The following is a 25,414-nucleotide window of genomic DNA, read 5'->3' as shown; positions in this document are numbered from 1 at the left end:
GGGTAAAACTGAAGGGAAAGAATGGGAAATTAATGACTTGAACTACTGAAAATAAGCAACACAACCATCACCCTGTAGGCCATTCATGCATTTACACTTAACATTCGCTGCGATTGTTGTGAATCAGTTCATTGAAATGGATCCGTTCAGAAGAACTGGTTTGTGCAAGTGAATCAGACTCGTGCATCTTTGCTTCAGAGGCTTAAAATGTGTAAAATTAGTAATAATGGGCCTCGTTTATCAATCTAACGCACAGAAATCATCTTTCGACAGGGTTCACATGTGATCCGTGAAACATTTACATGCTGCCAAATCCCATCGTATGAACAATCGTATATACTGATAAATGTGGCGGCGTCAAACGATCGTCATTTTAACATCATGCCCCTAAAAACTCACGATTCAGAGATACATATACCAATTCATAATTTATAATATGCATATTAAATACTGCTAAATAAAACGAAACATTTACCAACATTATCAACATTATAACATAAGCTATTTTCCTCTCACTTCACAACAAATCCTTTAAATGTAACGGCATTCAGAACAAGAATTAAAAATAAGTAGCTGTGAATTATATATTAAACTATGAAATATAACACAAATCAGGCTATAGTGGCATTCATTAGGCAATCATTAGGCTATAAACAAACATCGTCAAAATGTATTTATTTAAAGTGAAACTGTACGTCTCTGGGCTCTCCTCTCTCAGTCGGCTCACACTCAGATATGTTTCTATATTTGCCACGTAACATTTGATTGCTAAACTATTATTCATTATGTGAACTTTCCTGTATCTCGAACAGTAGAGCGCCGGCGCTTGCAACGCCGAGGTCATGGGCTCGATTCCCAGGGAAAGCAAGAACTGATAAGAATGTAAATGTGTAGCTTGAAATGCAATGTAAGTCACTTTGGATAAAAGCCTCTGCCAAATGTGTAAATGTAAATGTGAACTTTGTGTTTGATTCGTGTCCCGGTGTCCGTGTGACACGGCATCCATCATAAGCACAAAAATGTGTTTGCTTGGGCGAACACGCTGAACACGCAACCATTGCGTTTGAGCAGTGTAACATTTATGTTTGGTTGACTGCATTTTAGTTTGATGATGACTGGCTAAAATGTCAAGTTAGCAACGCTAGAATATATATTATTTCTAGATCAGCTGGATTTAATAATACAGAAAACATGCATTAGTTTCACTGAAACGAGCGGATCCTATAGGCTACTTGTCGCACAGTTTTTTGTTGTTGTTGTTGTTAATCTGTTAATTATTTAAGTTAAATATATTTTGTGTAGTCTATATATTTTATACACCCAGTTCTCCTGTGTTCACAGAAGCGCTGCATGTGTGTGATGTGTGAGGATCCTCATGTTCTGATGTTTGCACACATAAAGCTGAAGCCCTGGGGAAATAACGGGTCACAGACGCACATCTATTCTAATGTCATTTCTGACATTGACATTCTTAACGGTTAATGATCGACTGAGCTTCATTTCAACCCTCCGCTAGATTTACTCTGCTAACGCTAGGTCTAAAACTCACGCACACGAGCTGAGGCCTGACGAGAGGCTTGATCGTAGCCACCGCTCACGTCCGTATTGATGAATCCCAGGTTCAGCGTGGAAATGCCCTTACGCCCATTTGTCTGTTGTGCGTTCGTTTCATAAATGAGACCCAATATGAGCAAAGTAACACATTATTACATAGAAAAAGTGGCATGTCTGTTATTCTGCATTTACACTCCAGGACTCGATGCACAGATCATTTGACATACATTGTTCCATCCATTTCAATGGTTTTCACTGTCAATCGGATTCAATTGCACATTTAAATACGGTTGCCAATCCAGAAACTCTTGCAGAAACTCCTGTTATGATCAGCGAAGCTGTGCAGTGAATCTCTTACTGACATTATGTTTGTACTTTGTTCGTTATATTGAAAGGATTCGCGAGTGTGCAGAACTAGCGCTGAACATTGAGCGGATTCTGACTAACTTAAACACTTCTGATTGGCCGTTGCGTTCATGCGCTCAACAGATACGTCTGTGATTGGCTATAAAGCTCAACGCTGCTAAAACACGGTGTAAAGAGAAACCGCTCACACATAAACACTCACAGGAGCGTTTTAAACCTGATTCACAGCAGCGCCATCTTTGATGTTTAATGGAAAACCATGTTCTGTGTGAACCGGCTCTTAATGTTGCATTCGTTTCTCAACAGTAGTTTTTCTTTCCTATCACTGGACAGCAGGAACGTGAAAATGGTGGCATTTTATTTAAAGTGAAAATAAGATGTGTTATAAAATGTTTGGCATCCATCCACGCCCTAGTTAAAGACACTTAATATAAAGTGGGACCCATTTATTTAAATATAAATTATGTTATGTAATGTTAAATGTAATATGTAAATAAAGTGGTGAGAAGGGAGCATGGTAAAAACAGCAATGTGTTTGTAATGAATTAATATAAAATGCTATGTATAGACCCCTGTAGTCAATCATTGTATCCCTTAAAACTCCTCTTTGATCACCAAAATGACACATTTAAACGTTTTTTTTACGCGCATACTAAACGTCATTTAGTATGCGCGGTTCTATGAATATACAAATGAGCCCCGCCTCCACTCACTCACTCAGCTCAGAGATCCACTGGTTGACGATCACACGTTGATCTGATTGGTTACAAGGTAGTTTGTGACGTCAGAAACACCAGCGATTTCAAAGCGTGTGTTTGAGACTGTCTTTGGTTCACTGCAGTTTTAAGGAGGAAATACTCAGCAATGGTGTCGACTTATGAATTTACACATGGTTTGTCTTAAAGCGTATTAAACACACCACATAGACACATAAACTACATTAAAAGCTGGATTTTCATGTTCAAATTAATTGAGTTTTGAATCAGTTCATTGAACATATTTACATATTGCATATTGTCTCTCTCTCTCTCTCTCTCTCTCTCTCTCTATATATATATATATATATATTATGTGTGTGTGTGTGTGTGTGTGTGTGTGTGTGTGTGTGTGTAAAATAGTAAGAAAAGAACATTTGTTTGAAAGAGTCAATCTGCAGAAACGACTCAAACCAAGTTGGTACAGCGAGAGAAACTGAACGAGTAACGATATTCACACTGTTAGATCACCATAACCGGTGTATTGTAAATAATAACCCTGAGTGTTGCGTCCCGAGCGGCTGAACCCTCACTCACCCGCTCCGCAGATGTGTGTGTGTCCTGAAGGTCAGGAGTCCAGCGCTGGAGAACAGGAGGCCGGTGCACTGATGCGTTCGGGGGGTTTGTGACAGCATGCACAGATGAATCAGTCCAACACACACTCGTCATCTCACGACCTGCCGAACGCTTCGCGGTGCTGGTATGAGCTTGTACTGGGAAGATCTGGATCTGTCAGAGCCGATGGTCTTCTGCCGACACACTCCTTCATTAATGCGCTCGCCTCGACATCTGATCCTAATTGTGTCTGAAGAGCTCTTCATGTGTTACTGGAGCCTGACCCGCTCTCCTCACGTCAACACGGGACGTACAGTCGAGCCAGACGATACTCACACACCAGATCTATGTTCTTACTAGTGTGTGCAGGACACTATAGCTCACTTCTGTAAGTGAGGAGAGCAAAATAAAGTAAACTGTGACATATTATACCCAGATATTCTTCATACAGGGATTATCAGTGACATTGGGAGCAAAAATGATTGGGACACTTTGAGCTGATCATGTTTTGCTGAAGTGTTTTGTCTTTAATTGCTAATGCTCTTTTTACACACAGACTGAACAAAATGAAGCATTGCTTGGTGATTGGTTGAGCTAAACTGGTATTATCTAATTGTGTAGTTAAATTTAACAGCTGACAGATATTCAACATAATTCATGTGTGAGACAGTCTAACAGAAGGACGGACAAAACCAGTCAAATATCAACTGAGTTCTGCTCATATTTATTACCATTTTCTAAACTATAGCGAATAACTGAGATAATGTGAGAAATGTTGAAGGTGTCTGAATAAGTGTAGGTTGGACTGTACGTCTGGCTCGTCGGTGTCCACAAACACACAGCAGAATTATATTTAACCCATGGCGTATCCGGCTCAGAGTCAGAGCGTGTTGGAGAGAAAACTGTGTGATGTGTGTGTTTTCAGACACTATTTTCATGCTAATGAACCGAAATGCTTGATTATTTTCATTGAAGATTCCCGAGGATGCAGTACGACTCAGACTGGAATGAAAGTTGTCATGACAGGATAATGTGTGCATGTTTTTATAACCCCAGAAAACTCAGTGCACGTATATATATATTTCTGAATTGCATATTGAAGACGGAAGATGAAAAACACAATAATAACGGCTTGTGTCTGAGGAGACCAGCGAGCGCTGTCCGGTCTCATCTCGTCCACATCCCAGTGACCGTCCCATTACTATGGAAACGAGGGTTATTCCTGTACGCCCGAGTTTGACAGGACAGGCTTTGACACGCAGACAAACACGGGAAGAGCGAACGCCGGAAAACGCCGGCAATTAGACAGGGAGATTTCAGTGCCTCGGGCTCCTGGCGATGTCCAGGCCCTGCGTTTGATACTTTATCCGTCATTTCTTCCACATTATTATGGCGTTCTCATGCAACAGTGGACGGGCGTCACGACCGTGCCGTAATTTATTAGGGAGACGTTGCGTTTTAATGGCCGTAGCCGAATGGAGATATTAACGTTTATGTTCCATTTACTTTTGGCCTCTCACTTTGTCATTAATTTCTCGTTTGACTTGTACCTTTTAACCTCGCTCGTTCATTTTTCATTAGCCATTGTCATTTTCTCCCATTGCACAAGATATAAGAGTCCTGTGGATGAATAATAGACAGATGCAGCATCTTCACTTTCATGCAGATTCATTATTCATACGTCAGCTTTCTGGAAGTGTGATTCTTGCAGAAATACATAACAAGCCTTTTTGTACAGTATTTTCATGGCGATTAAACAAAATGCAGATTTTATTTTATTTTATTGTTTTCATTAAAGATTACCATTAGATTTTTGTTAACATAATAGATATTTTTTGCAGATAAATGAACATAATGCAGTGTTTTTATTTAAATCTGAATAAATTAAATAATACCATTATACATAAATAATTTTTGCATTAGCTTTATGAAAATTTGACTTTTTAAATTACAGTAGAGACATTTAAATTGAAATAAAAAGCCAATGCAAAAAAAAAAAAGGTTAAATATAGAATTGTTTTTCTTTATTTAAATAAAAAACACACACACACACACACATTACCTGGATGGTATTTATTTATTTTTTACAAATGTTATTTATAATAAATTTTAATATGTTAATAAATATTCATGTTTTATTTCACTGAAACCAACAGCGCTCAGAAGCTTGACTAAATATTACACATTTGTTAATATTCATTTTGAAGAAACTTATACCATATATATATATAAGAGTTGTTTTTGTGGAACCTCATGTATTAAAATAAACCCGCGTTGGAGACTCAGTCACCCTTATCAGAGCAAATTAGAGAAATATAAAACATAAACGTGTCTTGCCTAAACAACTGTAAAACCCTGTGAACGTAATAAAAAGCTTTGAAGCTTCATAAGAGTGAGTTTATTTGGCTGGTGTTAATGAGCAGTGGTTTGACTGGATCGCTTCTGTGTGTTTCATGAAGTCACACTGCCATCTTTTGAACAGATGCTGAAACTGCACTCGTGTGTGTGTGTGTGTGTGTGTGTGTGTGTGTGTGTGTGTGTGTGTGTGTGTGTGTGTGTGTCGAGGGCCTTGTGTGTGATGATGTGACGCAGCCTGACATGAGGAGAGACCCTCACAAACCGGACCAGAACCACAGATATGTGTGGACTGGGTTTCGGCATCATTCAGTCAAACATCATCACTGATGCCCCTCGGCCGAAACCTCCCAACCCTCGCCAGTCCCCCGAATTAGGGAGATTAGCGGGAAAGCGCATAATGCGGGATGATGGAATTTGTCATCATTTGCATTGTCCTGGAAAGATCCTGCTTGATAGAGCGACGCGTGAGGGGCTTGTCATGTCCCACGGGCAGGTCACGGGGAGATCTCTGCGCTTTGTGCATCAGTCGAAAAAGCCTCACAACCAATTTGTCACAAAAGCAGCGTTTGACGGCGGCGGGGCGTTTTCCTCCTCGCTCAGTGACGGATGCTTATATCTCGGACGAGCTCGTGTTGTTTAGATATTATCGAATGTGCAATATTTAGTCTAGCTTCTGAGCGTTGTTGGTTTCGGTGAAATAAAACATAAATAGCAGCGTTTTGAGCGTTATATTGTGTCTTTCTCCCGTCTGACCTCCAAACAGCCGATAGATAGAGAGCAATAATCAGCGTAAATCTGACAGAAGCCGAGCTGACAGCGTTCCTCATCCGGCTCGGGGTCAGACGCTCCTCAAAGACACCGGCTCATCTGTCACACTTCTGTCACGTGTGGGATTTCAGATTTTTGTTCATCTGAATCCGGTCAAAAGGCTTCCTTTGTGCATTTGGGTAACGCTATTTATAGTGTTGCTCGAGTTACTCTGAGTTCCTGCGACGCGTAGCATGAGCAAATAACATACAGAGAAGAGACTTGATCAGGCCTTCAGAACGAGATTTGAGGATTTGAGATTCTTACGAGCATTTGAGAGTGAAGTGTTGAAGAAGCATGAGTTACTGCAAGCGTATGATCTTCAACATGCCGTCTGAAGCTGAAAGACCAGTAATAATGCTGCAATGCAGAAATAGTGCAGTAATAGTGCAGAAGTAATGTATTAATAATACAGTAATAGTGCAGAAGTAATGTATTAATAATGTAATAATAGTGCAGTAATAATACAGTAATGATGCCGTAATAAGACAGTAATGGTGCCGTAATAAAGCAGGAGTCATGTATCAATAATACTATTATAGTGCAGCAGTAATGTAGTATTAGTGCAGTAATAATGGAATAATAATGCAGTAATATTGCAGTAATTTAGTAACAGTGCAGTGATAATGGAATAATATAGTAATATTGCTGTAATTTAGTAACAGTGCAGTAATAATGGAGTAATGTAGTAATAGTGCATTAAAAGTAATAATGCAGTAATACTTCAGTAACAGTGCAGTAATGCAGCAATAAAGCAGTAATAGTGCATTAATAATGCCATAATAGTGCATTAATAATAGTGTAGTAGTATAGTAATAAAGCAGTAATAGTTCAGCAATAATGCAGTAATACTTCAGTAACAGTGCAGTAATAGTGCATTAATAATGCCATAATAGTGCATTAATAATAGTGTAATAGTATAGTAATAAAGCAGTAATAGTTCAGCAATAATGCAGTAATAGTATAGAAATAATGCAGTAATACTTCAGTAACAGTGCAGTAATGCAGCAATAAAGCAGTAATAGTGCATTAATAATGGTGCAATAGTATAGTAATAAAGCAGTAATAATATAGTAATAATGCACTAATAGTACAGTAATGAAGCAATAAAGCAGTAATAGTGCATTAATAATGGTGTAATAGTATACTAATAAAGCAGTAATAGTGCAGTAATATAGTAATAATGCAGTAATAGTGCAGTAATGCAGCAATAAAGCAGTAATAGTGCATTAATAATGGTGTAATAGTATAGTAATAAAGCAGTAATAGTGCAGTAATAATATAGTAATAATGCACTAATAGTACAGTAATGAAGCAATAAAGCAGTAATAGTGCATTAATAATGGTGTAATAGTATAGTAATAAAGCAGTAATAATATAGTAATATGCACTAATAGTACAGTAATGAAGCAATAAAGCAGTAATAGTGCATTAATAATGGTGTACTAGTACAGTAATAAAGCAGTAATAGTGCAGTAATAATACAGTAATGAAGCAGTAATGCAGTAATAATGCAGTAACAATACAGTAATAAAGCAGTAATAGTGCAGTAATAATGCAGTAATAATACAGAAATAGTGCAGTAATAATACCGTAATAGTGCAGTAATAATACAGTAATAGTGCAGTAATAATACAGTAATAGTGCAGTAATAATGCAGTAACAATACAGTAATAAAGCAGTAATAGTGCAGTAATAATGCAGTAATAATACAGAAATAGTGCAGTAATAATACAGTAATAGTGCAGTAATAATACAGTAATAGTGCAGTAATAATGCAGTAACAATACAGTAATAAAGCAGTAATAGTGCAGTAATAATGCAGTAACAATACAGTAATAAAGCAGTAATAGTGCAGTAATAATGCAGTAATAATACAGAAATAGTGCAGTAATAATACAGTAATAGTGCAGTAATAATACAGTAATAGTGCAGTAATAATACAGTAATAGTACAATAATAGTGCAGTAATAATACAGTAATAGTACAATAATAGTGCAGTAATAGTGCAGTAATAATACAGTAATAGTGCAGTAATAATACAGTAATAGTGCAGTAATAATACAGTAATAGTACAATAATAGTGCAGTAATAATACAGTAATAGTACAATAATAGTGCAGTAATAGTGCAGTAATAATACAGTAATAATATAGTAATAGTGCAGTAATAATACAGTAATAGTAGAATAATAGTGCAGTAATAATACAGTAATAGTACAGTAATAGTGCAGTAATAATACAGTAATAGTACAATAATAGTGCAGTAATAGTGCAGTAATAATACAGTAATAGTACAATAATAGTGCAGTAATAGTACAATAATAGTGCAGTAATAATACAATAATAGTGCAGTAATAGTACAATAATAGTGCAGTAATAATACAGTAATAGTACAGTAATAGTGCAGTAATAATACAGTAATAGTACAATAATAGTGCAGTAATAATACAGTAATAGTACAATAATAGTGCAGTAATAGTGCAGTAATAATACAGTAATAGTACAATAATAGTGCAGTAATAGTGCAGTAATAATACAGTAATAGTACAATAATAGTGCAGTAATAGTGCAGTAATAATACAATAATAGTGCAGTAATAATACAGTAATAGTACAATAATAGTGCAGTAATAGTGCAGTAATAATACAATAATAGTGCAGTAATAATACAGTAATAGTACAATAATAGTGCAGTAATAATACAGTAATAGTACAATAATAGTGCAGTAATACAGTAATAATACAGTAATAGTACAATAATAGTGCAGTAATAATACAGTAATAGTACAGTAATAGTACAGTAATAGTGCCGTAATAGTGTAGTAATAGTGCAGTAATAATACAGTAATGGTGCAGTAATAGTGCAGTAATAATACAGTAATAGTGCCGTAATAGTTTAGTAATAGTGCAGTAATAGTGCAGTAATAATACAGTAATAGTGCCGTAATAGTGTAGTAATAGTGCCGTAATAGTGCAGTAATAATACAGTAATGGTGCAGTAATAGTGCAGTAATAATACAGTAATAGTGCAGTAATAATACAGTAATAGTGCAGTAATAATACAGTAATGGTGCAGTAATAGTGCAGTAATAATACAGTAATAGTGCAGTAATAATACAGTAATAGTACAATAATAGTGCAGTGATAATACATTAATGGTGCAGTAATAGTGCAGTAATAATGCAGTAATAGTACAATAATAGTGCAGTAATAATACAGTAATGGTGCAGTAATAGTGCAGTAATAATACAGTAATAATACAGTAATAGTGCAGTAATAATGCAGTAATAGTACAATAATAGTGCAGTAATAATACAGTAATGGTGCAGTAATAGTGCAGTAATAATACAGTAATAATACAGTAATAGTGCAGTAATAATACAGTAATGGTGCAGTAATAGTGCAGTAATAATACAGTAATAATACAGTAATAGTACAATAATAGTGCAGTAATAGTGCAGTAATAATACAGTAATAGTACAATAATAGTGCAGTAATAGTGCAGTAATAATACAATAATAGTGCAGTAATAATACAGTAATAGTACAATAATAGTGCAGTAATAATACAGTAATAGTACAATAATAGTGCAGTAATACAGTAATAATACAGTAATAGTACAATAATAGTGCAGTAATAATACAGTAATAGTACAGTAATAGTACAGTAATAGTGCCGTAATAGTGTAGTAATAGTGCAGTAATAATACAGTAATGGTGCAGTAATAGTGCAGTAATAATACAGTAATAGTGCCGTAATAGTTTAGTAATAGTGCAGTAATAGTGCAGTAATAATACAGTAATAGTGCCGTAATAGTGTAGTAATAGTGCCGTAATAGTGTAGTAATAGTGCAGTAATAATACAGTAATGGTGCAGTAATAGTGCAGTAATAATACAGTAATAGTGCAGTAATAATACAGTAATAGTGCAGTAATAATACAGTAATGGTGCAGTAATAGTGCAGTAATAATACAGTAATAGTGCAGTAATAATACAGTAATAGTACAATAATAGTGCAGTGATAATACATTAATGGTGCAGTAATAGTGCAGTAATAATGCAGTAATAGTACAATAATAGTGCAGTAATAATACAGTAATGGTGCAGTAATAGTGCAGTAATAATACAGTAATAATACAGTAATAGTGCAGTAATAATGCAGTAATAGTACAATAATAGTGCAGTAATAATACAGTAATGGTGCAGTAATAGTGCAGTAATAATACAGTAATAATACAGTAATAGTGCAGTAATAATACAGTAATGGTGCAGTAATAGTGCAGTAATAATACAGTAATAATACAGTAATAGTGCAGTAATAATACAGTAATAGTACAATAATAGTGCAGTAATAATACAGTAATAGTACAGTAATAGTGCCGTAATAGTGCAGTAATAATACAGTAAAAGTACAGTAATAATGCAGTAATAATGTAATATACTCTGAAGACTCTCTGGAGCTCCTGATCATGATTGGTCAATAGATTCATTCTGTGGAGAAGATATACTGTACATACACCACTGTTCAAAAGTTTAGGATGAATGCTATTTATTTTAATTAATAAACTTTTATTTAGCAAGGCTGAAATTTATCAAAAGTGACAATAAAGACATTTATAATGTTACAAAAGATTATATTTCAAATAAACGCTGTTCTTTTGAATTTCTATTCTTCAAAGAATCATATCACCAGTGTTATTTTAGTACTATTGACAGTTTTTATTAATATTTTGAATATATATATTCATAATTTCAGGTAAATTTTTTGTCATTTAATGTTTGTAACATTTTAATTTGGTTTTGCTTTTTTAAATATATTTTTATTCATTTTTATTTTATTTCTAACTATTTAAGCACATCAAGTTAAACTAAATGACAATAAAAAATATTGCGTTGAATTAAAATGTTTGTATATTTTATTTAGCTTTCAGTTAACATTTGTTATATTTCAATTAAAGAATTTTTTTTGTTTTTTTTTATGGTTTTAGTTCACTATAGTCACTCCACACGGTTTCTCACACTTTACACCATATGTTTATAGCTAACACCAGGCTTGTGTTCAGCTCCTGGAGTATGTCAGAGAAGGCCCAGCTCACTGTAAACCGGCTGAAGTCGTAGAGGAGCAGACCGACACACACATGTAACTGGCTCAGGATCATGTGTGTGTGTGTGTGTGTGTGTGTGTGTGTGTGTGTGTGTGTGTGTGTGTGTGTGTGTGTGTGTGTGTGTGCGGTTCCCCAGCGCATGCATCAATAATGCATGACGCGTCAGATGCGCGTGCATTAGCATTAGCATTAGCATACCTGATGGTGCTTTTCCTCCGCGTCCTTGACCAGCGCCACTGAGTCTGACTGTTCGTCAATAACAGGTCATTTACCCAGAGCCAGAAATAACATCTTTCAGGTCACCTCCACTGACACACACACACACACACACACACACACACACGCAACGCTGGGACCTCAGAGAGCTCATTAACATGCAGGACATTGTCTGCCCGTTTCCTCCAGAAACACTTCTTTTGGGAAGCGCCTCGCTCAAGCCTTTTCCTGAAACACTTTGTCGGCTGCTGCGAGTTAAATGAAACGCGGTGCCATAGTTTGACCCCTATGAATATTAATAAGGCTCTATTAAAGATGCATGTGGCGTTGTGGTTGTTGATCAGATTTCGGATGCCCATGCAAATTGGCCTGTCTTCCCTGTCAGCGGCGCGGATGAATAATGTAGATGTGTTGTACATTCAGGGACACGCCATTGACAGTCAATTAACAGGTTTGATTGGTGTGTGAACTCATTCTTTTGAACTGTTAATTTTATGTAAATAGTATTCCTGGGATTCCGAGTTACCTGCGCCAGGCTCTTAATAATTGATCACGCCGCACCTGTTTTTTATTTCTAAATATTATAATAGCCGTGAGGTCGTGCTTTTGATATTCAAATCCACAAATATGAAGCCGAAAGAGCGTCTTTATGTCCGACTCCGTGCCGGATTGTGTGGGAAAGCTCTGATGGCTCTTGATGGCTCATAACGGGAACGCCAATCCCGATTTGGGAACGCCGTAGATTTGGGAATGGCGCTCCCAGGTAAATGATGCGCTGATTGATCCGGCTTTCTCTCTCTGCTCGTCCGGGTGATTTGCGGCGGTCCGGGCGGATGCTGAGGATTCATCACAGATGACAGGTGAACCCAGCAGCGGGAATCTCCACAAACACATATGATTATGGAAATGAATGTGACTGTGCGCTCCCTGCAGCAAAGCGCTGTCTGTTGATCCGCCGCTTCCCGAGCGCGTCTGGCAGAGTGCGGAGAGGAAAGAGCATCGCACACGCTCTCCAAGAACAGGCCCGGGAATGAATATGTGTCAAAAATATCATAACTTGAAAAATAAAATAAATGTTCACTGAAATCAGTCACGTTGTTAAAAACTGCAACACTTCACAATAAGGTTTCATTTGCTATTAACATGAACTACTGTGATAATACTTCTACAGCATTTATTAATCTTAGTTAATGTTCATTCCAGCATTTACTGATTAACATTAGCTAATGAGACCTTATTGTAAAGTGTTATCTATTTAAATTTGATTTACTAGTTGAACTAGTGGAAACATCTAATTGTCCTTCAGTTTGACTTGATGTATTAAAATATCTAGAACTGAAGCTGAAAAAAAAAATGTGTGAAAAAAAAAAAGACAAATTATAATAAAGATGGAAAATATGAAAATAAAAATGAATGCAAAACTATATGTCTGAAACTAACACTCACTGCACATGATGCAGGACTGAAAAACAAAACAAAAATAAATAAATAAACATTAGCTGAAATCAAACAAGATGTTAAAAACTGCGAAGGTTTCATTTGGTAACTGTGAAGCTGAACTAACCGTGTTACTGTGATAATATTTGATAACAGTTATAGAATGATAATCGTAGTTCATCTTCATTCCAGCATTAATACGTTATTAACTCTTTCCCTGCCAAAAAAACACACTTTTCTCAGCTTTTTGCTCAAAATTTTGCTTTTTTATGAAACTTTATGAAAAGAAATGCATGAAGCTAGAGCAAAATGTTTAAAAGCAGATACTCTGTTCTTTCTTTTGTCATATTGCATATTCAGATATTCATACTAGAACTAAAACTGAAAAAAAAACCTGAAAAAAAATACAACAAATTATACAAATAAAAAAACTAATGCAAAATATTAATACAAAATATATGATCCCAAATTAACACTCAATGTACATGATGTATGACTACAAAATCAAAATCAAATGTAGACTCAAACGCATTCATGTGTTCATTCGATCAAACGATCCACTCTAAACCCTCTTCTTCCCTCTCTTCCCGTTTCACCTGAGGTGTGTGTTGTGCTGGTGTAGTCCCTGTGCAGGATACGAGCTGTGTTTCCCAGTGTTTGACCTCTCGCTCTGACCTCTGGGACGCCTCATCTCTGTTTCCCAGCGTTTGACCTCTCGCTCTGACCTCTGGGACTCTGACCAGCTCCTGTATTTTTAGCTGCAGATCTCTAATTATCACCTGTTATTAGTGACGGCGCGAGCTCTCATCGCTGGTGTGAAACGGGAACTGTAGGTGATAAGATAACAGTGAAGGTGTGGAGCGTTAATTGATGCTCTGCTGTTCAAACACTAATGCTATAATAATGTTAATGAATTGCACCCTTTTTGATGCAAGTCTCTGGCGTTTGTCTGAGCTCTTCACTGAGTCGGGATTGATGGATGTTTCCATCAGCGGCTGAAACAAAACCGGCCGCGAAACTTCTTCATTTTTGGTGACTGGTTCGTGTTTTGAGCTTCAGAAAGACAAACTAAAGCTTTATTTCTACAGTGCTTTATTCAGTGCAGACTGTCTAAAGCAGCTTCACAGTGATGATCCAAACCTGTGACACACACTTCATCAGATATAGACTCATACAGACAGTAGTGTCATTAATCAGATCCAGATTTGTTCTCTTCTGATAGTGTCAGTGCACTCAATATTACTGAATATTCATTAGATGTATAAAATATGAAGTGCATTTAAAAATTTTAATATTACCATGTACAAGCTCTTTATTTTCCATTTATCTTTTATGCAAGCCTGTAAATCTGAATACAGATACAATTAAAAACTTGATTTATATGATTTTCTTCTCTTTTCTTACAATAAACATTAAATATGCTGATATTTTAAATAAAGTAAACACATAATAAAACATATATCTTTATTCATATTTGTATCTTTCATTTATATATTTATGTTTAATATGTATTTATTAATTTATTCATATTTATTATAAATGTTTTCCATAAATAATAAATACATAAATACATGAATACATAATTAATATTTTATTTATTTATCCATTCATTCATGCATTTATTGTTAATGTCTTTATTATGTTTGTATTTATTCTCATTGATTCATTCATTTATTCATTCATTTTTATATATTTATTCATAAATAATAAATCCATAATTACATAAATAAGAACTATAATTAAATAAGTACATTGAAATATATATATTCATTTATATTTATTTTTATATTTATTTTAGTATTTATTATTTATGTATTTATCAATATATTATAATTTTCATTTTTTTTTCTTTTTTTCCCCATAAATGATCATTGATGAATAAAAAATATATCTATTAATTAATTAATTCATATATTTATTATGTTGGTTATAAATTAATAAATAATAAATAAACTAACAGATAAATATGAATTATGAATAATTATGAATACAGAATCAAGTATTCCACAGAGCCGTGTAATAATAATTGATATACTATGCATTTATTAATTAATGAATTTATATGTAAATATATGTGTATTGACTGCTGTGTGTCAGGTGCGGGAGGCTGTGTTCTGCGCGGGACAGGTCGCTCTGACCCCCTGCTCTATGCAGATGCTGGACGGGCCGCCAGCGCTCCAGGCCCGGCTCTGCTTCAGTCACACGGAGAAGGTTCTGTGTGCCGTCAGCGCCGGACTCACGCTGGCTCACGCTCTGCAGGCGCACATCTACCTCACACACCCCGAACACACAACGGCCGTCACCGCAGCCTGGAGAACACATCTGCAGGACCTCCAGGTGAGCTTCATCTGTATACATACATCTGAGGTGATCTATATCTATATCTATATCTATATCTGAGGTGAGCTTCATCTGTGCCTCAACAGCCTGAAAATTTACTGTGGACAATAGAGGTTATGCGTGTGATGTCATCGTCAGCTGTTTACACCCACTGAGGGGCAGAAACACTGAGGGGCAGAAACACTGAGGGGCAGAAACACTGAGAGACAGAAACACTGAGGGGCAGAAACACTGAGAGACAGAAACACTGGGAAACACTGAGGGGCAGAAACACTGAGAGACAGAAACACTGAGAACACTGAGAGGCAGAAACACTGAGGGGCAGAAACACTGAGGGGCAGAAACACTGAGAACACTGAGAGGCAGAAACACTGAGGGGCAGAAACACTGAGAGACAGAAACACTGAGGGGCAGAAACACTGAGAGACAGAAACACTGGGAAACACTGAGGGGCAGAAACACTGAGAGACAGAAACACTGAGAGACAGAAACACTGAGGGGCAGCATTGTTTTTTAGCGTGAATGCAGTGAACACCACATCTAAAACAGGAAAGAGCTTTGAGATTGACTGAACAACTAGATTTGACAAGAAATCTGAGGTATATTTTAACAGACTGCCAAAAGCTTCAGAACAGAAAAGCAAATGATCGCTGCGATTCAAATAAACAACTGGATCCAGGCAGAGAAAGGTGGATATGCTGAATTTAGGCGTAAAATCATACCCTATATATTGTATTATATATTGTATTTGTCACGCTTGGGCTGCGTGAGGCATGTTCAAGAAGACCAGGAAGACAAAGAAGATGGATAACGATTAAACTATTTATTATTTAAGAACAAGACACGTACCAAACATAGCAAGACATAAAGACGTAGAACCGACAAGGAAGAACTGAAACTAGGGAGACTTTATACACAGACAAATGAGGAGACTGAGTGACAACAGGTGCACACGGTGAGTGATGATGACTGATGAGGATGATGACAGGTAACAGGTGAAACTGATTAACAAGAAAACATATGGTGCACAAACACAGAAGGCAAAACAAAGTCCAAGACAGGTGTCACAGTGACCTTACGCCCCCTCCTGGAAGGCGCGGCCTCGCGTCGTAACGAAAGAGATGAAGGTGGGGGTTTGGGAGGAGGAGCAGGCGGAGGGCTGGAAACAGGAGTGGGCGAAGGGCTTGAGAAGGTTGGTGGATTACTGGGAGAAGAAGAAGAAGGTCCAGGCAGAAGGGAGGTGTATCCAACGGGAAGACTCGTGACCCATGGTGGAGCCGATGGAGGGAGGAGCCATGGAGGTTGAAGGGCAGAGGGTTCTAGGGCGATGACGGACTGAGGCGGAACCGATGAGGGAGGATGACAGGGAGGAGACGGAAGTTCGACGGGCCATGGTGGAGCAGAGGGTTCAGAGGGACATGGGGAAGCCGCTGGCTTAGGCGACTGAGGTGTAGATGGGGATACAGAAGGGCATGGTGGAGACAGAGGGACTGAGGACAAAGGAGGAGCAGAAGGGATTGAGGAGTCCAATGGAGCCGGGGGGGACGAAGGGACGAGGCGAAGCTAGAGGAGTGCAGTGATGGAACCTGGTGGAACTGGTGAACTGATGGGCCACGGTGGAGATGAAGGAGGTAGAAGCCAAGGGTGAGCTAGTGGATTGATGGGCCGATGTGGAATCCTGGACGCAGTGACTGGAGTAGGATTCCAGGCATCCACAGTCCAAGATGGTGCTGAGGAGTGGAAGCCTCTCAGCGAGCCCACCATTCCACTCGCATGTAGAGGGCGAGTGATGGGGCTGACAGGAGGCAGAGGAGATGAGGATGAGGGTTGGATGATGAGAGGGGGCGTGTGAGGGTGATTGGTAGGGAATTCAGGCTAAGGAACCGACTAAGACGTGGCGGCGGTCATCTTAGCCAGAGACGAAGGCTCAGGCGTTGAGGCGGCGGCCATCTTTGCCGAGGGCTCAGGCGGCGAGGCGGCGGCCATCTTTGCCGAAGACACAGGCACGGCAGGCATGACGTGAACAGTCTCTGGCTGGGCAGGCATGATGTGAAGAAGCTCAGGCTCGGCAGGCATGATGTGAAGAATTTCAAGCTTGACGGGCATGACGTGAAGAAGCTCAGGCTTGACGGGCATGTCGTGAAGAAGCTCAGGCTTGACGGGCATGTCGTGAAGAAGCTCAGGCTTGACAGGGATGTCGTGAAGAAGCTCAGGCTTGACGGGCATGTCGTGAAGAAGCTCAGGCTTGACAGGGATGTCGTGAAGAAGCTCAGGCTTGACAGGGATGTCGTGAAGAAGCTCAGGCTTGACAGGGATGTCGTGAAGAAGCTCAGGCTTGACGGGCATGTCGTGAAGAAGCTCAGGCTTGACAGGGATGTCGTGAAGAAGCTCAGGCTTGACGGGCATGTCGTGAAGAAGCTCAGGCTTGACAGGCATGTCGTGAAGAAGCTCAGGCTTGACAGGGATGTCGTGAAGAAGCTCAGGCTTGACGGGGATTTCGTGAAGAAGCTCAGGCTTGACAGGGATTTCGTGAAGAAGCTCAGGCTTGACATGAAGAAGCTCAGGCTTGACAGGGATGTCGTGAAGAAGCTCAGGCTTGACGTGAAGAAGCTCAGGCTTGACAGGGATGTCGTGAAGACGCTCTAGAGGGGCGGTCTCGGCGGGACGAGACCCTGGAAGGGTGGTCTCGATGGGACGAGACTCTGGACTCTGGACGAAGATAGGAGGTGTGGCGATGAAGATGGCTGGTGACGGTTGAGCGGTGATGTCAGAATCAGCCTCACCCATGGTGAAGGCTGAACCGCTCAACCACAGCACATGATCCAGGTGTTGTTCGAAGCTGGTGGGGTTTGCTGGTACAGATTATTGTCCAGTCCGTACCAGAATACAGTCTTTAGGACGTCATCTGCCCAGTCCATGAGGTGAGAAATTGAGGAACCTCTCGTCATATTTCTCGATCCGTTGGCCGTCCTGGAAACAGGTTACAAGCCGATCTGAAGGATTCAGCAGGGTACGGAGAAAGTAGTGATGTGACATTTGAACCGAGGCGTCGGAGCTTGTGTCGAGAAAAAATGGGCATGCCAGATGAAGCCGCGATTCGAGGCTTCTGTTGTTAACGTGAAAATCACGTGACTAATGACAAACGAGGCCTCGGTTTGTGTGGATCGAAACTCGCGCCACCTTGTGGGTGTTGTCAGGAGTAGTAGAAGCAGTTGTAGTAGTGTCAGAGTCAGAGAGTTAGAGAACTCCCATTGTCATTGTCATTATTGTGTCATATAGGCTATGTGTTAGGGCTGTATATTATTACATTATATCAAGTTAGAATAGTTATAGTATATTGTTATCATTAATTATAGTAGGCCTAGCTATATTATAGTCTTGTTATATTAATTAGATAAGATTATTTGGATTGCTTTGGATTTTTGGATCTGGACTGGACTTGTTTTTTTATTTGGATTGCCCTCTTTGATTTGTTTGCTTTTTGTGACCTCTTCCTTTTTCCTGATAATGGAGCCAGCAAGAAAGAGGCAATCCTCCCCTGTCTGGGCTCAACAGAAGCATCAGTGTCCTCATTTATACCAGCTGGCACTGGCATTTTTATGTTCCCCTGCATCCTCTGTGGCTGGAGAGGTTTTGTCCAAGAAGAGGAATTGTCTAAACCCCAACACACTTGAAAAAATTCCCATAAGCACAACACTGCACTAAAACTAGTAACAGTTCACTGCACAAAACCCCCCAGAAACAATGTTTAACTTTTCCCACCCCAGACCACCCCAATAAAGTAAACTGTTGCAGTTTACTTTATTACACTCCCTCCACCATAAGCACTGCACTCAACACAGTGTCACTTTTGCTGTTCATACTGTCACTATCCAAATAATTTATGAATAATTAATTCATTGTGTGTGTGACATTTGTCTCTGCACAAGTAAATTCAGACAGAGAAAGATACATATTTTATTTTATACCCAGGCAATCGACAAATGTCTGCTCAGGTCATTGGTTCAGAATTAATTAATTTGTCTGCTATTTCTTTGCACAGTAGCTAGGTGTCACTAGTGAGCAATGCTGAATGAAGCTTTGAGTAATGAACCTTTGGCTGAAGCAATGGGCTGTGAGGTCTCAGTGGTTCAGGAAGCCTCATATTGCCATCACTAGGAGAAAGCCCATGTTCTCCTTAATTTAGTCTATTTTACCAACTTTTTGGGTGTAGTCAGTTCTTCTGTCACGCTTGGGCTGCGTGAGGCACGTTCAGGAAGACCAGGTAGACGAAGAAGACGGATAACGATTAAACTCTATTTATTATTTAAGAACAAGACACGTACCAAACATAGCAAGCAGTAAAGACGTAGAACCGACAAGGAAGAACTGAAACTAGAGAGACTATATACACAGACAAATGAGGAGACTAAGTGACAACAGGTGCACACGGTGAGTGATGACTGATGACAGGTAACAGGTGAAACTGAATAACAAGAAAACACATGGTGCACAAACACAGAACACAAAACAAAGTCCAAGACAGGTGACACAGTGACCATACTGACAACTCATCAATTAAATATAATCTTATATTCTGCATAATTGGATGTTTTTAAAGAAACACTGACAAAAAACGATACAAGTTTTAAGGCTTGACGATATGATGATACAGTGCCTTGCGAAAGTATTCGGCCCCCTTGAACTTTTCGACCTTTTGCCACATTTCAGGCTTCAAACATAAAGATATAAAACTGTAATTTTTTGTGAAGAATCAACAACAAGTGGGACACAATCATGAAGTGGAACGAAATTTTTTGGATATTTCAAACTTTTTTAACAAATAAAAAACTGAAAAATTGGGCGTGCAAAATTATTCAGCCTCTTTACTTTCAGTGCAGCAAACTCTCTCCAGAAGTTCAGTGAGGATCTCTGAATGATCCAATGTTGACCTAAATGACTAATGATGATAAATAGAATCCACCTGTGTGTAATCAAGTCTCCGTATAAATGCACCTGCTCTGTGATAGTCTCAGAGGTCCGTTTAAAACACAGAGAGCATCATGAAGAACAAGGAACACACCAGGCAGGTCCGAGATACTGTTGTGGAGAAGTTTAAAGCCGGATTTGGATACAGAAAGATTTCCCAAGCTTTGAACATCCCAAGGAGCACTGTGCAAGCGATAATATTGAAATGGAAGGAGTATCAGACCACTGCAAATCTACCAAGACCCGGCCGTCCCTCTAAACTTTCAGCTCATACAAGGAGAAGACTGATCAGAGATGCAGCCAAGAGGCCCATGATCACTCTGGATGAACTGCAGAGATCTACAGCTGAGGTGGGAGACTCTGTCCATAGGACAACAATCAGTCGTATACTGCACAAATCTGGCCTTTATGGAAGAGTGGCAAGAAGAAAGCCATTTCTTAAAGATATCCATAAAAAGTGTCGTTTAAAGTTTGCCACAAGCCACCTGGGAGACACACCAAACATGTGGAAGAAGGTGCTCTGGTCAGATGAAACCAAAATCGAACTTTTTGGCAACAATGCAAAACGTTATGTTTGGCGTAAAAGCAACACAGCCCATCACCCTGAACACACCATCCCCACTGTCAAACATGGTGGTGGCAGCATCATGGTTTGGGCCTGCTTTTCTTCAGCAGGGACAGGGAAGATGGTTAAAATTGATGGGAAGATGGATGGAGCCAAATACAGGACCATTCTGGAAGAAAACCTGATGGAGTCTGTAAAAGACCTGAGACTGGGACGGAGATTTGTCTTCCAACAAGACAATGATCCAAAACATAAAGCAAAATCTACAATGGAATGGTTCACAAATAAACATATCCAGGTGTTAGAATGGCCAAGTCAGAGTCCAGACCTGAATCCAATCGAGAATCTGTGGAAAGAACTGAAAACTGCTGTTCACAAACGCTCTCCATCCAACCTCACTGAGCTCGAGCTGTTTTGCAAGGAGGAATGGGCAAAAATTTCAGTCTCTCGATGTGCAAAACTGATAGAGACATACCCCAAGCGACTTACAGCTGTAATCGCAGCAAAAGGTGGCGCTACAAAGTATTAACTTAAGGGGGCTGAATAATTTTGCACGCCCAATTTTTCAGTTTTTTATTTGTTAAAAAAGTTTGAAATATCCAATAAATTTCGTTCCACTTCATGATTGTGTCCCACTTGTTGTTGATTCTTCACAAAAAATTACAGTTTTATATCTTTATGTTTGAAGCCTGAAATGTGGCAAAAGGTCGAAAAGTTCAAGGGGGCCGAATACTTTCGCAAGGCACTGTATATATATAACATTGATATAAGTGATCACATGGATTTAGACCTATATTGTATTTATATAAAGCGTTCGCAGGCAGATTTGCTTTATATAGTCCCCCGGCGTCTAAATCAGGCTCATATAAATATCAGGAAACATGATTCCTGTCGGCATGTCAATATCCATGATCACTGGATCTTTGGTAAGATGTTAGAAACACTATATCGAGTCCAACCTTTAGTTTAAACTGATAATTGTTTGTTTTACTGCCGTTTTCTTAGATTCCTCTATTAAATCCAGTCATGTCTTCTGCCGCTCAGTCCGGCTGAGGGAGTGTGCTCCCACGGGAAAGTGACTCAATGCATAACCTCTATACAGTTCAGTGGCCCACAGTCAGATAGTTGAGCCCCACCCACAATTAAATCTCATTGGTCCAGCATACCTGTATACGCTTCACTTGATTGGTGCATTCCCACTGTTTTTGACCCATCCAATATGACTTTAAAATCCTCATGAAAGGGAAGTTGTGCTGGTCTTTTCTTTCCCTATTGTGTGTTATCCATCAGACGTCTGAGACTAATATTATCCTAATCCTTTCATTAACGAGTTTGCTTTGAGATAGTTGTAATTATTTTCTCCGGCTGTCTGAATTGTTTCATTATTTTATGTTTATTTAAGAGACCCCGATTAGGGAAAAGCAATTAATCCCCGAGACCTGCAGACCCTTTACGAATCTGACATTTAAATGCAAATGAACTCCCTGCTGAAGCCGCCTCGAAACTGTCGGGATGTAAAGCGATGGACTCGAGCTGATCTCACGAGACAGATGTGTTCCTCTTCTGATCTGACAATCCAGATGAGATTATTGATCAGATCACAGTGAGGAAGATTACTGAGAGTTCAGATGCTCTGAATGAACCGATGTGTTGTTATAGTATGACAATGATCACCACAAATACAGTGAAATATTATTACAATCAGTGTAAATCAGCAGTTTTCTATGTGAATATATAGTAAAGAGCAATTTCCTTAATTAATTTCCAGCATCATTACTCTTCAGTGTCACATGATCCTTCAGAAATCATTCTAATATGATGATTTGATGCTCAAGAAAAATGTATAATTATTATCAATGTTGAAAATAGTTATTTTTCAGGATTTTTTGATGGATAGAAAGTTCAAAAGAACAGCATTTATTTGAAATAAAATCTTTTGTGACATTATAAATGTCTTTACTGTCACTTTTCATCAACTTGATTTAATCCTAGCTGAATAAAAGTATTCATTTCAATCTTACTTCAAACTTTTGGATAGTAGTGTATCACGGTTTCCACAACAATATGAATCAGCACAACTGTTTTTAACATTGATAATAATAATCAATTTAATGCATCCTTGCTGAAGAAAAGTATTAATTTCTTAATAAATAAATAAATAAATAAAATCTCACAGATCCCAAACTTTTGAGCGATTGAGACATGTACAGTGACACTGAAAATCTAGTGAGAATCTGCTTTATGAATAATGAGAATTATAAATAATATAACGTTGGTAACCAAACCGTTTCAGTTCCCATTGACTACATTGTATTTTTTGTCCAATGCAAGTCAAGTCCGGTTCCCAAAACACTTCTTCTTTCAAGTTGCACATAAGAAAGGATGTCAAACAGGTTTAAAGCGACACAAGGAAGAGTAAATGTGTAAACTCTTTAGGATTACACATGACTCTAGAACTCAATATCATGAGAATACTGAACACATGCTAAAGATTCTCAGCCACAATCATGCTAACTGAGTTCTGGACTAAAGCCAGTAATATAGACAAATATTTAAGATTGAGGACGCAAATGTAAAAGTTTAAGCATCATAAAGTCATGATCTGAATGAAACATCACATTCTCATCTGCAGCCGGTTCTGTCTCATGAAGACTTGTGTTTCACATGCATGTATTCATGTGACAAAACAGATGAGACGCAGAGACTGCAGACGCCTGACACGCTGTCAGAAGTGAGGAGGTTTGCGTTCCTCAATAACACTGCAACACCCTCCAGTTGTGTGCATGCTTCAATGCAAACACAACACGAGTGCGCAGATGTTGACAGTACACTAGTGTGACAGGAATATTAATGATGCCGCTCGCTGATATTCACTCTTGTTTGTTGTTACTGTGATTCTTTCATATGCGTATTCCTTATACTCAGAGAACACTAAATGTTTAAAGCAAGACTGCCCTGGTGAATAGGGTAAAAAAAAAAAAAATTTTTATTGATTGATCAGTTGATTGAATACATTAATAATTGCAAAAAAAATTTTTATATTACAAGTTTTATGAAATGTTATGTTTAAATATGCAAATGAGACGTTATCTTATTAAATATGCACTGATTTGCATACATTTCTAGAACAAACACCTGAACATTGGATGAAGTCAGGTTCGACAATCTTGTTTTTGATGTATTAGAGATGAAGGTTTTTACAGAGGGGATTATGACCTTCAGAATAAAACTATAGTTTGGTGTATGTCAGTGTCACTGGAGGTTTCTGGCTCAATGTAGGAGGAAAAACTCATTTTGAGAAAACGGCTTTTAAAGATATATAATTGATTCTACAGACGCAAATATATAAAGTGCTCTAAAAGATACTGTTAAAAGTGTGTTTTGGAGGTTTTCTGTCCACTAGTCTGAGAAAAACACTTTATGAAAAGCCAAAAATCTCAACATTGACACATGGATGAAAACACACTGTTTTGCCTGTAGTGTCTCGCCTTAAGGAACATTAGGAAGGAACAAAGGAAGATCTATAATATGCATTCAGAAAATAGGTTGAATTTCCTTTTATTTTATTAAAAAAAAAATTGCTGCTTTTTAATTTATTCAATTATTACAGTGCAAACCAAGTAAAACCTTTTTTTAACAATGCATAAGTTGCATGAGTGAATACTGAAGAGTGTACAGTAAGTTGTGTTGTTGATTGTTGGCGTGTTGGTTCGGCGCTGCTGGATTTGTGCACTCGAGTGTTATGATGAAAATGCTTTCTTTAGATTAACAATAAAGCACTTATCGCGTTTACCAGTGGCTTCACCACGCATCCAGCAAGCCGAGCACTGGTTAAAGGAGATGGAGCTGGCGAAGCGGAAGAGCCGTGATAGAAACACGAGTGTGTCGCTTCTTTAAACAGCCTGAGCGTTCATAACGTCTGTAATGGAGTGTGTGATGGAGTTTGCGGGGTTAATTGGCGGAGGAGCAGATGTGTTGTTTGTGGAGAGCAGAAACGCTCTGCTTATAGAGAGCATTTAACTTCAGATCAATCATAACAACACCTCCTCACAACTTGAAGAAGTTCTTAAAGCCAAGATCATGCATTTGACAGATGCTTTTATGCAAAGTGACTTTTCAATGTATAAACAGTCAAACCAGACGTTACTCAGACACCAGATATCAGTTTTTATATTGTTTTACTAGTGTGTGCAGGACACTATAGTTCACTTCTGTAAGTGAGGAGAGCAAGATAAAGTAAACTGTGACATATTATACCCAGATATTCTTCATACAGCGACTATTAGTAAAATGTGGGATCAAAAATGATTGGGACACTTTGAGCTGATCATGTTTTGCTGAAGTGTTTTGTCTTTAATTGCTAATGCTCTTTTTACACACAGACTGAA

The 25,414-nt window shown here is 38.3% G+C and overlaps 2 protein-coding genes across 2 annotated transcripts in view; one reads left to right on the top strand and one right to left on the bottom strand.

Annotated features, from left to right (window-relative positions):
* LOC309478992 (uncharacterized protein) overlaps positions 1-25,414 on the bottom strand; it is a gene marked incomplete at its 5' end in the record, with an annotated part of 132,100 nt that overhangs the window by 71,113 nt on the left and 35,573 nt on the right. The gene's annotated exons all lie outside the window — the stretch shown is intronic.
* dph6 (diphthamine biosynthesis 6) overlaps positions 1-25,414 on the top strand; it is a 131,066-nt gene that overhangs the window by 90,043 nt on the left and 15,609 nt on the right. Inside the window, exon 13 of the mRNA XM_082143454.1 lies at positions 15,251-15,490. Within this exon, the coding sequence (XP_081999580.1) occupies positions 15,251-15,490 (240 nt within the window). The remainder of the gene's footprint in view (positions 1-15,250; positions 15,491-25,414) is intronic.

Source organism: Leuciscus leuciscus, assembly GCF_965113295.1.
Source record: "Leuciscus leuciscus genome assembly, chromosome: 17".
In the NCBI taxonomy this organism is placed as follows: domain Eukaryota; kingdom Metazoa; phylum Chordata; class Actinopteri; order Cypriniformes; family Leuciscidae; genus Leuciscus; species Leuciscus leuciscus.
Note: the sequence above shows the minus strand (reverse complement) of the source record. Positions and strands in the feature narration are given on the sequence as shown.